At 34.3% G+C, this 18703-nt stretch overlaps 1 protein-coding gene across 1 annotated transcript in view; it reads left to right on the top strand.

The window, feature by feature from the left end:
• Window positions 1-14212, top strand: part of LOC129229553 (nicastrin-like) — a 60176-nt gene extending 45964 nt beyond the window's left edge. The window contains exon 15 of the mRNA XM_054863881.1: window positions 12817-14212. Within this exon, the coding sequence (XP_054719856.1) occupies window positions 12817-13022 (206 nt within the window). The 3' untranslated portion in view covers window positions 13023-14212. The remainder of the gene's footprint in view (window positions 1-12816) is intronic.
• The last annotated feature ends 4491 nt before the right edge of the window (window positions 14213-18703 follow it).

The raw sequence follows: 18703 nt of genomic DNA, 5'->3' as shown, positions 1-18703 counted from the left end.
GGAAATTTGGTGCACTTAATCAGGGAAATCAGGGAAAAGTCGGGGAACTTTTTTTCTCAGTTCCTGTCGCCACCCTGAAAGGGGTGTTAGACACCCCACAGAACTTTATTATTCGAACTTTTAAGTTTCCGTATTTGAAATTGGATCAAACTCAATGTAGCTTGTTTGAAGGTCACTTGCTACTGAGGAGTATGCTTACTATGTGCATTCCTGTAGCGGTTTCCTGGAATTCCTTATATGGGGTGTAAAACCCCTCGTGCGCGTCCTTGTGAATATCTGATTTTTGTCGAAAACATTGTGTTATATGACATAAGATGAGGATATAAAACATTTGCAAAAGCTGTAGGATGAAATATCCACAGATGATCAATCAATAAATGAGTCTGATGAGGAGCCCGATTAGTGTTAAATTATTGTTGCCATATTTCTGATAGTGAAACTGAGAATTTATCTGAAGATGACGAAATAATTGGTCTTAAAAATGAAACTTTTTTCGTTGGAAAAGATGATCAAACAAAGGGCATGACAGAAAAATATCGTCCAAATGTAAGGACACCAGAAAAGAACATTATTTTGAAACTTCTGGGAAATACGAAGAATGCAAGTAATATTTCAGCACCTTCAGAATCATTGTCAATTTCATTTGATGAAAGCATTCTGAATTTTATAATGAAGTCTACTAATACCTATTGAAAATATTAGATATAATTTTACTTAATAAAGAATGTCAATGATATCAGCAAAGATTAACAGAAGGCATTTATTGGTTAGCTGCTTATTCCTCAGTATGGATTTCAAAAGAAAAAAAAAGACCAGTAATGGTATTTTTGTCTCTTTTAAACGTAGCTACAGTCAACTGCAGAGTTTTGCTGCTCTTAATCAAAGATTTTCAAATAAGTATTAAAAATGAGGAGACCATTCATTAAAGACTTGGCCGTGAAAATTGTCGAGAACCATGCGGATCAGAGAGTGATGTCAAGCATCAAACAAAAATTAAATTTGAGAATTAATTTTTCAACTGAGCCAACTTCAAAAAAAAAAGTGTCATACAAGTGCCGTTATCTCTGTGGTAGTAAGTAAATGACTAAAAAAAATCTTGTTTGAAGTGCTTAAAAGTTTTTTGCAAACAATATTCTAATGCCATGTCTACCGATTGCATCAACTAATTTAAGTATTTATATGAAATAAATTTAAAATTTTGCCTTAATTTTGCAAAAATCACTTATAAAATGGGTTGCTTTGCAAAGTTTAAAGTAATAATTATGTTTGGCACAAGAAAGTTTAAAAAATCAGTGAAAACGAAACTTTTGCATAGCAAATTATGAAAATTCTCCTCTGGGGTGCAGGACACCCCTTGCGCGTTCTCGTATTCGTCTGAGTAGCACCCGTTCTCGCCGGATAAGGTACTATTTTGGGATTTTATTTTAAGAGTCATTCCATCAGTAACACAGGATTTTTGAGACAATATCAAAATTCCTTCCTGCTGTAAGTGCAGCTATCTTTAATTTTTCTTTCCCATTATCAGTTCTTTATCATTTTGAAACAAATCTCAGCAGTTTCTTTCCTTTAGAATTAATTTTCAAAAAATTAAACATCTTCAAACACATTGTACTGAAAAAGGATTGATCAAGTATTTTTATTCTAACATTTATGTTGTACTGCATTTATTTTTAGTATTAAATTGTTTTGTTCTTTAAATTAAAACATTGTAAAACACCTATAACGTCTCTATTTATTCTCACACTCAATACATATGCTTGAAATACAATAAAAAGAGAAAGTCAATATATCAAAATGAAATAAGGGAACTAAGGACTGATACGTTATCAGGGGGTAGACCAGCAACTTAGTTTGCGAGGTCCATTCTTTAGAACATTTTTGGTTTGTTTCTTTCTATTTTTAAATTTTAACTGTTTCTATATATTATGTGTGCGTAGGGCCGGATTTAGTGGAGGGAAGCCGGGACTACTGCCCCGGAGCCCCCCCCCCCCCCCAGTAAAATTTTTACAAAATATCCTAATTTTCACGGGTTGAAAATATCGGATATATACATATATATCAAAATATTCGGATATATATCAAAGTATCGGATATTTTCGAAAATATGATGATCTTTTCAAACCCTGATTAGGGGCCTCCACTCCTTCGTTGCTAAGTCAATCCATGAATATTAACACGTGCCCCTAGGTCCTCCTTTTTTGAGTTTTAAAGAAAAAATTGCGGATTTTCTCATTTTTATGTAAAAATATTCCTAGGTTTCATTTTTAAAGTAATTTCGAACCCAGGGCCTGATTAACGCACGGTCCGGCAGGTCCGTGGACCTGGGCACCAAAATGGCCTAGTCTAAATTCCCTTACTTAAAAAAAAAAAAGCTTATTTTACTTTTTCTCAACTTTAAGGAAGAAGGGGCTCAAAAATTTTTTTTAAATCAACTCAAAAACTCATAAAGTTAAAAAAAAATTGCGTAAAGAAGTCGTTGCTCCTTAGCTCTGGAATTTAAAAAAAATTACTCGGATGACATAGATGAACATTTTCCAGAAGAATTAACACATTTTCAAATTTTCGCAAACATAACCCTTCTCCTGGAGAATGTTTTAAAAGGATAAGATCACTAAACATTAGGACTCGAACCAATGGCATTTTTTGGTCGATGGGCCGATGCCGATTGTTTAAAGATGGCCGATGGCCGATTGCCGATTGTTTTCCTCCAAATGGCCGATTGCCGATGCCGTTGGCCGATGGCAAAAAAAAATAAATAAATCTAGCGGAAATAAATTGATAAGATTGTCAGGGATTTAAAGGATCATTTATTCATTTCACTTTGCTTCCTTTCTACGAATAAGAACTTGTAATCAAAAAAACAAAAAGAAAAAAAATCAAATTTCGACCTAATTTCTATTCTACAATCACCCAATTTAAACTTCACAAGTTTTTTCGGCACATCTGTACACACATATGTACCAAAGAACATATAGATGACCAAAATATCCATTTTGAACAGCTCCTCAGTTGATTATCGCAAGTTCTTTTGTGATGTCTTCATACGCGTAAACTTGCGTCACTCAGAAACGTTATGAAATAGTAAGTTGAAAACTCATTTGTACGTAGTATGATCTAAAAGTTCGAGGACAAGCAGTATGAAACCTTGCCCTGAATAGTTCACATTACCGAAGCACATCTATCTACAAAATAATCACCTTGAACGACTATGCACTTCTGCCAACGTTCGTTTAGTTTTTAGAAGCACTCCTGGCAGCCATTTTTTGCAGCATCTTACGCTGCTGCTTTAACTTCATCGTGGGGAAGAAGGCGACTTTCATGTTGAGGATGCACAGTTTGATTAATCAATGCTCTGATATGACAAACAAATAACATAACGTTTCGTCGGACTTAGCTCCGTGTGACTCTTACCTGTTCCCAGCAAAAAAACATTTGCATGGACGCAGCTTTCTACCGTCAGGAGAAGATAAAGCTGCATCATAGTAGGTTGCAAAAAAGGCTTCCAGGAGTGTTTCCAAAAGTTATATGAACACTTGCAGAAGTACATAGTCCCTCAAGGTGACCCTTTGAAGGTGGATGTGCTTCGGTAATGTGAACTATTCTGAGTAAAGTTTTATACAGCTTGTCCCCGAAAATTTGGATCGTACTGCGTACAATCTATAACGGATGTAGTTATGCTTCTCTTTTTTGACTGTTGTATGATGATAAAGAAAGAACAACAGTCAAAAAAAGGGGAAAAAAACAAAGACACTGTTTAATAACCAACTGATTTGTTTTTTTAATTGCGCATATAACTGAGATTTCAGCAATATTGTAATAATGTATGGATTATGTACACTATACAAAGTTAAAAAACTTTAAATTATGTTGTTTAATCATTCAAAAAAAATTAAGAATAAAAATATGAAACCGTCAACAAATTACGCAATTTAAGTGGAAAGATTACACGTAGACATTGTTTAGTCATGAAATTAAACAAAAAGTGTAACAGATAAATTACAATATTAAATCACAATAGGAATATTTTTATACTTATTTAAAATTTATGAATAGAAAAATTTGCATTTTTTATAAAAGCTATAACAGTGACATTGTCTTCCTATCCACCAATGTTCGTCTCAATCGGATCACTCCTTCTTGGTGCGTCGATTTTTTTGTTATAGAGTGTATCACCAAATGATCGTTAGTCTGAGACGCTATATTAGTTTTGTATTGAAATAAGTAATTAATAGCCACAAAAAATGAGTAAATAGGCTTTTTAGAACACCTGATCGAAAACAAAAAGGGAAGTGCACAACCAAGGCCCAACTAACTATGATTGAGGCCCTAGACCCACAGTAATTTGGGGGCCCCTTAAAACTCAATGGCGCAATGCAGTGGATGAATTACAAGTTTAAGACTCGTTGGAATATTTTTGGTGCCTCTTTGTCTACCACGAACTACACTGGTGTACAAAAATTAAGGACGAAGTCGAAAAATTAGCATATCAGCTGAACAAAGAGGCAGAGCGGAGAGAAAGACCAATCAGGAGATTAACTAAGGTGATGTACGGTAGCACATGCGCAGATATGCAGGCAGACGTAATGGGGGAGTGTCTGAGTAGTATAAAGCATGTTGTCGGTGTAAGATCAGTATTTCTGGCAAACAGATTGCACGCTGTATAGCAGTTAAAATCACACCGAGTTGCTGCCTCAGCGAGAAATGGCGAATAAACAATCTGTTAGACGACATCTGGATGCTTTTACCTGAGGTCGAATCATTGGGAAATTGGAGGAAGGCACAGTGACAAGTGTGGCTGCAGAGTTCGGAATTGCTCACAGCATCGTTTAACGACTTTGGAGACAATTTCAAACTACAGGAACAGCTATCCAGGGGTTCAGTAGTGGTGGCCCAAGGGGAACCACACCCGCAGATGACTAGTATATTGTCTTACAGGCCAGAAGAAACAGGCAGCAGACAGCGGGAGAAATCACTAGACACACGACACAGGCGACTGGACGAACAATATCGCGTTTTACCGTGGCCAGAAGACTGCACGGTGGTGGACTGTTTGCACGACGCCCTATACGGTGTGTACCTCTAACGCCTGCCCATCGGAGAAGGCGTTCTCTGTGGTGCCGGGAACACCGGAATCGGAGAGACAATGAATGGGGACGAGTACTCTTTACTGATGAGAGCATATTCAGTCTGAGTAGCGATTCTCATCGCATAATCATCTGGAGAGAGCGGGGAAGCCGCAATCATCCCTCGAACATCATTGAAAGGGACAGGTATGGAGGTCGCGGTGTTCTCGTTTGGGGAGGCATCATGCTTGGTAGTCGTACAGACCTTCACATCTTCGACGCAGGTTCAGTCAACGGGACCCGTTATTGTAACGAGATTCTTCTTCCATATGTGCGTCTTTTTAGACGCACTATGGGTCCGCAGTTCCTTTTCATGGACGACAATGCACCATGTCATCGCACAGTAGCTGCCGAACAGTTCTTAGAGAGTGAGGATATTGAACGTATGGATTGACCGGCACGATCTCCGGATCTCAATCCCATCGAGTATGTATGGGATTTTCTAGGCAGACGCTTGGCAGCTCGTACCTTACCACCACTAACGGTTCGGGAGCTTCGATTGTCGCTGCAAGACGAATGGGCAGCAATGCCTCAACAACTCATTGACACCCTCATTCTCAGCATGGGCAGACGCTGTGAAAACTGCCTAGCATTCGGGGGAGATCATATCCCCTACTAAAGACTGGATGTTTCTTGCTGGACACCCATCACAGGGATGTTTCTGCCTTCAGTCGCATTGCGCTCCATGCTACTTTTTCAATAAAGCTTCTTTTTATCCCTCTGATGTCTCTTTTAGTAAGTGTTGCTTACATTACACATGTCCTTACGTATTGGGGATCTTACGGTATTAAATGTGTTGATTTGGAAAGCTTTTGTACAAAGTTATATAGAAAAAACCATCTTGTCCTTAATTTTTGCACACCAGTGTATGTAAATCAATTATCGTATGCATTTATGAATCCCCTTTGGGGCCCCTCCTGATTTTGACAGGGTAAATTCACTACTGGCAGAATGAATAAAAGTTCTCTTTTGAGGAAGTTTTATTTCCTGTTAACAAGTCATTAAACGTTTACTATCAATTTAAAAATACGTGTATTTTTTGCATAGTTGTAATGCTATGCATAATTCTTAAAGTAATTAGGGGCCCCTTAAAAAGATGGGGCCCCAGGCCCAGGACTAGTTGGCCTGTGTGGTAGTCAGGCCCTGTGCACAACCGGAACGTACGCACACCCCACATGCGAAATTTTAACCATCTACAGTTTACCATTTTTGAGTTTATGACTTATGAGAGACACATACTTACATCCAGCCGCAAGAAAAAAAACGCAATAATTAACTTGTTTGGTACCTGAATGCAGTATTAAAAACTCTTTCAGGGGTGACTAAAATAGAAATTCATACTGAAGTTTAAGCAAACAATTTTATTATGAAAACAATAATCTCCCTTTACTTTGCATTAAAAAGTAAAACAGCAAAGGTCTTTTTGTTTTCGAAAACATCTGCCAATTCCATCGGCTTTTCAATGTTTTTAAGGCCGATGGGCCGATGTTTCCTGCAAGTTAGCATCGGCCGCCGATGCCGATGGCTAGATTGTTGAACCATCGGCGCCGATGCATCGGCCGAGTCCTACTAAACATTACACATACATTTCCGAATGTGGATTCACCCCTGCAGCTTCTTCTTACCTTGCCTATCAGCAGCTGTTCCAGTGAAGGTTCCTTTTCAATTTTGAAAAGAATCGAAAATCATTTGAGAAGCTGCATTTCTCAGGATAATTTACAGGTGTTTTCCTTATTGACCATTAAAAATTCTGTGACATCAAACATAGATTTCGATTATTTGATCGACACATTTGCCTCTGTTAAAGCCAGAAAGAAGACTTTTCAAAACTTGCTGTCAGAATTAGTAAGATTTTTTTTTTCTTTTTTTTTTGCAGTTTTAAATTGTTTTTTAACACTTTTTCGCCTTAAGAGGCATTTTTAACTGTGATTAGTTTGGTTATAGTGCCTAGAAAGAATAGTGTGCCGATCGGCGCTTTTTCCCCTTCGATTCTTGAAGACAAAATGTATGAAAACCGCTAGAGGGCAGTGCGGTCGAGGTGTACGTTCAATTTCGCGGTGTTTACATTAGTAGACGCGGGATTTTGTTACAATTTAGTTCCGCGTTTCTCTTTTTTACCTTTATTTCATGAATATTTCATGAAACAGCGTTTAAGGCTTTTAATGGAGGCATCAAAGTTTAATATTAGAAGAAGTAAAGCTTCATCTTGTTTCGTACCAGGGTGCAAAAGTGGATACAAAACATGCAAAGAAAAAGTTTCGCTTTTTAAAGCTCCAGCAGATGAAGAAAAACTAAAGAAGTGGAACTCGTTAATTCCCAGGTTTGATAAAGTTTTTGATAAATATTGCTCAATTTGTGCTCTGCATTTCGAAAAACATTTTATTGAAACGCATAATGAGCATATTATAAATGGTGAGGAAGTTTTGATTCCCCGGGGAAAACTTTTTTTAAAAGACGAGGCAATTACGACAATTCTCCCAAATCTGCCAACATACTTTACTAAAAAAATACCAAAGCAAAGGTCCATCAGGAATTATGCAGTTAAGAAAAATGTTCCCTGTTTGAAAAAAATAAAACTTGATCTTTCCGCAGATGAAACTGAAATAACCACGTATAAATCTATTATAGATGAAATTGTTCATATTAATTTGCCTAACGAATATTGGGTTTGTATGAAATTTAAAAAATCTCCAAATATTGTAGTTTTTGTATATAATGAAAATTATGTGGAAAATAATATTGACGATAAAAAGATCATTATTGAAGTAGAAGAAAATTTACAAATCAATGCTACTATTTTGATCAAAGGTGTAAAAGTAGATTATCCTGTTCTTCGACTCAGACTGAGAAGCCCTAATAATTTTAATTAGCTTCAAGAATTTAGAAGCAGTTTTATTTTGTAACTAGCGGTACCCGCACGACTTTGTCCGAAGGAGAAAATTAAAAGGTCATTTGATTAGCCTGTATATTTACAAATAATGGATGATGAATTTCTCGCCAATAGGCTATGTTCATTCGCTCTTCCCATGTTACGATTCCACGTCAGGATAATTTCGTAATTTACTCGTCCATCTTATGATAATTCTGCTTCGGAAACTGCTTTTAAAATTTAAAAATAAAAAAAGAACAAAATCGAATTTTCGAAAATTCGCTTCGAGGTGCACACCCCCATGCTACAAACTAACTTTGTACTAAATTTCATGAAAATCGGCCGAACGGTATAGGCGCTGTGCGCGTCACAGGGATCCAGACAGAATTCCGGACAGAAATCCAAATAGAGAGACTCGGCTTTATTATTAGTAGAGAAATAAGAGACGCGCTGTTACTGAATACTTAGGGGGCCATTCATTAATTACGTAAGGATGATTTTGGCAATTTTTGACCCTCCCTCCCCCATGTAAGGGTACGTAAGAATTTTCACCCCCCCCCTCCCCATTCTTATGTAAGATTCCATTTCGTTTTTCAAAATGATAAAATAACAAATCTTGAATCGTTACATCACTGGAATCGTTATTAAATTCACATTATTAAATTAAACCTTTTGCGTAAAGAAATAGTTACTGAAAAGAATCTAAACTGAATGTTTTTTCGACTTTTTTTTTTTTTTTTTGATGTAATATTAATTACAAATAAAACATGCCGTACGCAATGCGACTCCTTTATTATATTTTACACTATAAATTCTTTGTAAAACAAATAAAAAAACATCTTATCCTAACACGTTTCTTACCTTCCAGACGCAAATGGAACATAATCTCTGCCAAATCACTTGACCGCGCAATGTCTAATGTGAAATATCGACTTGGAAAATATTATGTAAGAATGAGTTTGACCCTCCCCCCCAGTAAGGGTACGTAGAGGCTTTTCCAACCCCCCTCCCCCTTGGGACCCTTACGTATTTAATGAATGAGCCCTTATAGTCTACTATTTTCATTGAAGTAAGGTAGTTTTGTAATAAGGTAATAAGGTAATTTTATATGCTTCAAAAATTAAACGAACGTAACAATTAGCACTTATTACAGAATTTGTCTTTTGCGCAGAAATAAGTTTAATCCGAAAAACGGGGTTTTTAAACTGCGAAATCAGCATGCAATCGCTGATTTAAAACGAGTCTGATTGAGGAGCATAACGTACTACTCGAGTGCAGCGCCACCTGGATTTTCCTCAGATCTGACCTCACTTTTTCCCCGCCGATCGGCACACTACTCTTTCTAGGCACTATAGTTTGGTGACTATCAAGTGTTTGGTATTCAAATCCCAGGTTTCCTTTTTTAAATGTAGTAATGTTCCTTTAAAATGTAGTTTCTAGTATGAAACATTGACTTTAAAATTGAGCGGATTTTCTCATGGGGGAGGGGCACCAAATTCTACTCAGGACCTGGGCACCAGTTTGGCTTGATCGGGCCCAGTTCGAACCTCAATAGATGTTACTACTTCCAGACCAACCATTCTCTCACTTTCATTCTGTAAACTTTTACATGTTACATAGGGTACATGTACACCAATGGCCTTGTTTCAAACCAAGCGGCAAGGGAACATTTCTTTCCACCAACATGGACACAAGGGATTCTAAAGGCCATTAATGAATGATTTTTGACAGCAACAAATTGCCTCCTCCAGCCTTTGGGGGTGTTGATTTAGAAAATTTTCTGTGTATGTAATAGGTGTAGCAAATAGGGCACTAGGTTTCTATGCTATAAATATAAGTAATGACAATTATATTTTAATTCCCTGTTATTTAGTTATATACTTAAATGTTTATGCATTCTTATAATTTAAATTTTGAAAAATCCTCGATTTCCCTACCATAAAAATAAACTCTATTTTTCATATCTAAAATATAAATGAAAAAAAATTCCAGATCGGAATAATGTAAAAATCTATACTTTAAACTGTCTTATTCTATTTCAGTACATAGTCCTTTATTATCATCAAATTCCTCTTGCAATTCACAAGATTTAGAAACCGAAATAGGTATCTATCCTAACCTGTTGAACCTTTTTTCTATATCTGATCTACCACAACGCAAAAAAGCTTGACAACTATTGAGATCTGCTCGCATTTCATCAATGTTAGACAAATGCCATATTAGGGACAAAGATGCTGCTCATTTATTACAGATTATGTAGATGCAGTAAATTTAAATCCAAATAACCTTATGATCAATCGTACATCCCTTAAGAAAGCAAGAGAAAATCTTCGAGAGGTAAAATCAGATTTCATGAATTTAAATTTAGATTTTTTAGTTATTCCCTGGGATACAAAGCTACATCCAGATGTAACTGGGAAAAAAAATGCTGATAGGCTTACCATGATAGCTTCAGGTTCCAATGTTGAACAGCTACTCAGAATTTCTGAGATATTTCTTCAGTTGTATATGATATCTTAGATGATTGCTCTTTATTGCTAACTGTTCAAGCTGTAGTGTTTTATACAGCGGCTTACAATACCAACCGTATGAATTGTGCAGGTAATTTTTTAGAGCAAAAGCTGAACGGTGATATATCGCATTTGTATTGCTATCATCATGCACTTGAAATCGTACTGCAGAGTGTCTTTAAAGAAGTTCTTGCCTTTCTTAGTTCTAGACTCGATATTCCATTATTTAAGCGCTTCAAAATTCAAAAATTACACATACCACTTAAATTCTAAAAGAAGAATTTGATGACATATTATTGTTCATAGAAAGCGGAATTAAGAAATATTACAGAGAATTCTCATAACGTGTAATAATATTTCTTGGTGAAATCCTCTCTCCTACAGGGATATGTTTTCAGCAACCTGGAGCTTATCCCTGACCCAGATGGGTGGCAAAAGGAATTTATTGTTTAAACATTCATATATTTAGGAAACAATTTAAATTAACCTTACATGAAGAGAATGCCTGTAAATGCTGTTTTACAGTTAAATGTTGTATGAAGATATAGTTTTTCGCAGCAACCCATTCTAGGCCTTTTAAATTAATATAAAGTCTAGTGTCTCAAAAACCTGCAATGTACAAAATGATGACAAACATGCTGCAGAAGCAGTTGAAAAATTCATAAATCACTTATGGTACTTAGGGGATGAACTAGTAGCTTTGTTCGTATTGGATGAAGGAATTAACACTTTGAAGATAGGAAAAACTACTTCAAAAAAGTCTTCTTTCTTGCTGAATTGGAAGACGTGTCTGATGACTGTATAAAAAAATTTCTAACAACATTACATGATTTGGAATACTTTCTTAGTAAAGATCTTCCTCTTTATAGAATCAATTAAAAGTCAATAAAACTGTTTGATAAGCTACAAACATCAAAAGATGTTTTCCTATTTGATCCTGATTCATGGCAAAATGAAGGAAGCTATTTAAATGGAAGAGATATCGTCAAAATGCTGAAAGTTGTGAATGATACAACTGAAAGTGGAGCACAATTAATCGAAGAATTTCACAATCAATTTACTAAATATGAGTCACAAAAGCAATTTAGTTTTTACAGACACTCCAAGACTATCGGGAAAAAAATGCACATGATTGAGATACATTGAGAAAAGCGTACGATTAAGGTAAAGTTTCTAAAGCAATATTTCATCTTATTTAATGTAAAATCTTTAGATGATATGAAATAATTAAAAAGATTAATTTTAGTGCTACCTCGCTGTAAAAATATTTTGCAAACATAGGAGAAAAATGTATGGGGTCTGAAGTAAAAACTCGAAGATTTGTGGGAAAATTATCAAAAGTGTTAAAGTTCAACGTCCTAGGGGCACATGTTATTATTGACCGATCGAGTTCAAATTTTGCACTATTACTTTTTATTATAGTGTCACAAAACTAGGGGGCGTCACTTGTTGAATTCCGAATTTTTTTTTCCCCCATATAAATAAGGACCACCCTAATATATATATATATATATATATATATATATATATATATATATATATATATATATATGAGATGCAGAATACCACTGAACACTTGAACTAGGTTTGGAGTAAATTTCTGCAAAAGATATAGGTAAATAAATAGTAATAATAAATTCAGCAACATTTTGATGTCATGCAGGGATATATTACTGAGTTATAAAAGAATAGGACTTTAAAAAATTGATGCTTGCTTTTTTTTATTGTAACCAGTTAAGCTTTTTACTTTTTGTAGAATGGCTTTTTATATCTGAAATTTGGCTATCAACATTGATTAGGCATATCCAACATATTTAATGTGAATATCATATTAGAGTGCTAAGTTGTTTCGGACAATAATTCTTTAAATATGTAATCAAAATTCAATTTTTGGGCAAAAATTTATTGTTTTGTATATGGTTGGTTACATATATGCATAGTGGAAGACATACAGAAAAGTATTTTAGTTGAATATAAATTTTTGAAATAAATTCCGGGGTAAATACCCATTTTGAGTATTTACCCCTAGAAATGAATACCCGGGTATTTTACATCATTACGCCCAGTGTAACTAATTGTAAAGTGCTTGGAAGAAAGGTTACTTTATTAAAATCTTTAATTGTGCATTTTTCCAAAAAATTTGGAGGCAATTCCTTTATTTTCAGGCTGTGTTGTATTTTTTCCTAGGAATTTCTCTTCAAATATTTCAACAATTTTTTTTCCTGTTAAGAAATTTTTGTTTATTTAAATTAGTTGAAGCTTATAATAATGAAATGTTCTGAAAGGCATAAAATTTATTATTTTTAAAATTTAGACTGGAAATCAACTGAATATTCTACATGGACTGAAAGCATCTGGCTTGAAACTTCAGCCCGAATATTTGTGCAACCTGGCAAAGTACAAGAAGCTCTTACTCTGATTGCTGGTCTGATCATATTTGCCCTATCGATTGGTTCAGTTTATTTTGTTAATGAACGCTCATCCATCATTTTTAACACTAAACCTCTTGTGGGTTGCTAGGAATTTGCCACAAATCACATAGCTTTGGATGAATTTAATGGGGATAATGATTTGAGTTATCCACCGCCAGCAGCCCTTTGAAACACAGCCTCATTCTTGCAATTGTACCTTTGTTCAACCCCCCCCCCCCCCCAACTAAACAGCTAATAATTTAAATGTCTTCACCAGGTTTTTAAAATGTTTTGTACTAATGAAATATTCATAATCTTTTATCAAAGCAAGTCCCCTCCCCCCAGTATCCTACTGGTTTAACAAGATTTTTATTTAGTAGTATGTAGAAAATAATGTACTCTTAAAACATAATAAAAATTAACATGATTTTTTTTAAAGCTGAAATTTTACCAACAAAATCATAAAATCATACGAACTCATTCATTGCTCAATTAAATGCATCGAGAAACTATTGCAGTGAAGTAGGGTTTGTTATTTATCAGTTCCCCCCTATCTTAAAGCACTTGAACATTTTGTAAGTGAAGTTCTTGCTGAAGAAACAATGTAAGGGTGCATGATTTTTCAAAATAAAACTAAATGTTTGAAAAATTATGTAAAATTAGTTAGCTACAATAACACCGATGCTTTTATGCTTCCACATTAAAATATCCAAATATTTATGATAACTATGCATCCTCAGTAAATTTATTCAGTTCATAAAAATACATTTTAAAGAAGTGTATTTTTTCATAATCAGCAAGTTGTTAGAAATTGCTTTTATTTTTTGTAGGGAACATTTAAATTCTAGTTTTATAATTTGTAAATTTTTTAGTACTTCCCTGCTTTCACTTTGTACCAATATTTTCTAAATTGTCAATTGTTATCTCCAAGTTGTACTATAACATTTTCAAAGTCTAAAAATTTATCTCTCATGCTAAATTTTTTGTACAATATAAGCAGAGGTACTTGCACACATGCAGGTTATTACACTGTGGCTGTATTATATCATTGTTTGGCCTTTTTGTTTGAAGAATCTAGATTCCTCAAGCTTAAAAATGCTTCAGCAATGGTACACAAGTTTTATCTTCATCCTAGGGCTTTGTGATTTGTGGGGTGGACAATATTTGTATATTTGTGATGTACTATTTCTTTTATTAAGTGCTAGGCACCAAAAAAGGCATTATGTTCGTTTTGTCACACTCATTACTGTAATATTTATTTAATTCTTTTTCTATTAAACTATTCTGTTTCTGATTGTCTTACTTGGAGTAATAAGTCAGTGTGTATCATACTAAAATTTTGTCTTTGTTGAAAATACTTTGCAAGATAGCTAGTTGCTCACGTCATTTATTTAAACAATATATTCAGCTGCAATGAGTTAAGATATTAAAAGAGAGATTTTTCGCATAAGTTTTCCTGGCACCTGCAATCATCCTGGGTTGTGAATGTGAAAAGAAAAAAAAAAGGAATAACAAATCAAAACTTATAATTTGCTCAACTTAGTGGTTGTGTGTTAATATTTTCAACTTGATCTTTTTTTTTTTTTTTTTGATATTTCTAGATTTTAAGCATTAGCATGCATATGGTCCTCACTCCAACAAAAAAGTTTAAAAAAAATAAAGCACCCCTTTTTTTCTACAGTATCATAACAAAGGTGTTATCCCCAGGTTCATCATTTATGCAGTGGCATATACAAAGGGGGTCATAACCCCCCCCCCCTAAACCGTCGACCATATTCTCCGTCCACATTGCGTTCAAGCACTTGATGAATAAATTGTAAACAATTTCAGTAATCTTAACAAAAAAACTCTTTTTTTAAAGTAAATATTTAAAATATTGCTGCTTTTCAATTAGTATGAAATTAATTAGTAACGTTTAAACTCTACTAAGTGTCTTTTTCCTAGCCGATTTAGTGCTTTTTATTGATCACAAGCAGTTTTTGAAATTTTTTGTGCCAAAACCATAAGTTCGTTCGGGGGGGGGGGGGGTCATTCTTCAACATGACCTCCCCCCCTCTAAAATGGCAGTCTGTATCCGCCCCTGCATTCATGTTAGATTTTTATATTTTATGTTTGAAGATTCATACTTGGTTCATAGAGATCCCAGCAATAAATGGCCGAAAACATAAAGTATAAATTTTGACAACATTAACCAAATAGTAAAATTTAATGAAAAAGTTGCAAAAATGTAAATTTTAAATGTGATGCGTAACAGCTCTAAGTGGGCAATTATCAAAACAATGGTTCAATGAAAGGAAAACATGCAAAGATAGGTAGGCTTTCTCATCAATTAAAAATATATCATCAGATTTGAAATGAAAGCAAAATGACATTGAGAAAACAGGAGGAGGAAATTATTTTGTAGAAAAAAAAGTAAAATAATAACATTCACAAAGTTGGCAATTTTGGGGCAAATTAGGAGATATGTATATATTTTTTAAGAAAAACTAAAAATATAAAGCACCATGTCAAAATAATTAATTTTAATAAAAATTAAGCACTTTCAAGAACCCATGGAAACCCTGCATACATTAAGTTAAAATATTAAGCAAGGCATTGAAAGTAACCTGAGGTGCACTTTGTCAGTTACAACCTAATACTATTTGAAAGCTTGTCCAGTACTAACAGTCACAGCCCTACTACCAATATTTTGAATGACTGGTGATGTATGCTAACCTCACCTAATACTAGATTACCTCAAATTAATTTATATTTGAATCTTTTGACTTCTTTTTTAATAAAATAGTGTAATTATAGGAAATTTAACATTTTTTGGACCTAATCTACATTTTCATTGAATTTAGTTTCAAATTCCCATAAAGGAGGTACTTGAGAAGTGGATTAAGAGTCAAATTCTTTATTATGGACAGTCTGAAGGCACCTAATATTTATTTATACCCTAGCGTGCGTTTAAATTAATTTTATTCTCTTAGTTCTCTGGATCTTTATGCTCAACTTTACCTCAGAAACTTGATATATTACCAGTTATTTGAAACATTGTTGCAGTGAGAAGCAGAGATGTAAGTGGACTTTATAAACTTTTGAGAAAAACTCATTTGAAGTTCAAATCCTAGGTAGACTTTCTTTAAAAAACTTTTCTATATCCTGTTGTATAGCAACACATTCCAGGACTACTGTTCTATCTCTTGCCCCAAAACAGAGTAAAGGTTCTCCTACCATTTGTACTACTTATCTCCCAAATTTTTAATTTTGGCACTTACATCACTTTGCTTCTCACCAACTCATATTTGAGCAAGTCAGTCATTTGTGGCTACGGTATACGGTGGTACTGGTTTCTAACCACTGGTATGTGTAGCCTCCTTTAAACAGGGGTGAATTCGCAAATTTTACAATACTGCAACGGCAATGAAAAATAATCTAATTTTTAGTCATGACCAATTTTTGTGAAAGGGAAATTTATTTTTTCAGAAAAACTAACAGAATGACATTTTGGCACCAAATCCTGCTTTTCCTTACAGCCAGTGTTTCTTTCAGAACTTTTGCTTTGGGGGGGGGGGGGGCTAGGACATATTTAAGGAGGCATATTCAAGGAGTGAGACACGCAATCCCCCTCCCCACAGAAGTAATTTTAAAATTACCAACTCTGAATAATTTTATAATATCAATTTGCAAAGTTACCTTCATGCTTGACTTGCCCGCCCCTCCTAAAACAAATCCCTGTATGTGTCCACGGGCGGGACAATATGAGTTTTAAAAAACCCTCCTGGTTCATCATATTGTTCCCATAAAAATGTAATAGATCAAAAGTCTGACAGAACTGCAATATTATGAAAAACAGAAAATTTTATTGGAAAATACAAAAAAAAAAAAAAAAAAAGTAATGAAAACATTTCTTAACCATTAAAATGTACACAAAATCACTCCAAGCAAGAAAAAATACTACAGTAAAACCTGTAAAGTTGACCACCTGTCTAAGTTGACCGCTATTTTCAGGCACAGAATTAGATCTTATCGTATAATTAAACCTCTATAAGTTGACCACCTGCTTAAGTTGACCACTGAAGAAGTCCACCGCAAGTGGTCAACTTATACAGGTTTCACTGTATTCATTTTCATATTGACAGTCCTCCTCCACACTGCAAATGCATAAGAAATTTTTTAATTTATAAAACATGCAACAAAGCATGAATATCATGTAATAAAAATTATTTAAAACTAAGCACACTTACAGAAACAAAATATTTGTTCATTGCTCCTTCTGAAGTCGAATTTTGTTTTGTTAAATTGTCTTACATTTACAAAAACTAACAATAACATGCTATAAAACAAAAATTAAATGCAAATAGTGATGAAAAATAATTTACTAAGTTTCACAGAAAAAAAAGACAAGGAAAATGATTAGAGCCCGGATTATGTGCACTAAAACGAGTTGATGTATGCATCACATGACTTCCTTTTACTCAATTTAATGTCATTTCCCCATTACTGGCAATTTTAATGTGATTCAATAGTTTACTCTCTAAACATCACCAACAGTGGCCAAATTGAAATCAGATTCAAAAAAAAAAAATCTCCAAGTTGGCGACAAAACTTGGTGACCAAAAGACTGGCGATATATTGCCAAATGATAACACCACTTGAGTTTACATCGAAACTAACAATGATTTCCCCCAAAAAAAGAGCAAAAGACCCCTTTAGAAACACCTAAATGTAACCAAAAGGAGAGGTGCACAACTAAACCCCACTAGGAGTCTACGAACCAATTTTCAACTTTCTAGGACATTCCAATCTTGAGTTATGCGACATACATATGCACATAGGTACATACAGACGTCATGAGAAAACTCGTTGTAATTAACTCGGGAATCGTCAAAATGGATATTTTGCATGTTTATACATTCTTAGACACTTATCTGTGTGTGGTCGTGTCGAAAAAAAAACTCAACATTCATTCGGGTGTTAATAAACTGGAAATTAAAGTCGATTTTTGAGTGAAAATTTTTTTGCGAAGTTTTTTAATGATGCCTAATGTTCCCTCTCATTAGATGTTATGTACGCATAAATGATATGCGTGTAAGCTCGTATTTTATCATTCGGGAAATTTAGAATTTTCCTCCTCCTAAAAATTTTAGTTCACTGCACCGCTGTTTATATTTTTTATTTTGTACAAAGCGTTCAAAGTTTTCGCTTTTGAAAACTGCCCATTTGGTAAAAAAAATATTACGTCTAAAAGTGTTTTGAAGACTTTTTCGTTCTTCGGTTTTTAATTTAGCATGTTTCCTTTATTTAAAATCATTCAACCTTTTTCTCTCAACACTCATTTTCATTTGCCTCCAAGACCTGATATTAATAGAAAACAAGATTAAAATAGATTTTTATGTAAAACACAAAATAAACCTCAATCCCTCAAGAAACCAGTTCTGAATAAACTTTAGTATAGTACTAAAAATCTTAGTCAAACTCCAATCTTGATTCGACTTATGGCCAAACGCTATGACACTTTCTGAAATCGACACCCACTTTTCGTCTTCTAATTAAACAAGTAAATAAAACTAAAGTTGAGAAAAAAAACTTAGGGTTTTTAAAAATTGAAATATTTTTAATTTTTTGAATTGAAAAAATGGGTAATACAGTAGAATACCTTTATAACGCCGACCTAATATAATGCAATTCTCTATAAACAGGGTGGCGACAGATCAGGGAAATCAGGGAGATCAGGGAAAAGTCAGGGAACTTTATTAATCAGGGAAAAGTCAGGGAAATTTGAAAAAATTACAAAAAATCAGGGAA

Source organism: Uloborus diversus, chromosome 1 (genome assembly GCF_026930045.1).
Source record: "Uloborus diversus isolate 005 chromosome 1, Udiv.v.3.1, whole genome shotgun sequence".
Classification (NCBI taxonomy): Eukaryota; Metazoa; Arthropoda; class Arachnida; order Araneae; family Uloboridae; genus Uloborus; species Uloborus diversus.
This window is presented reverse-complemented; position numbering and strand designations above follow the sequence as displayed.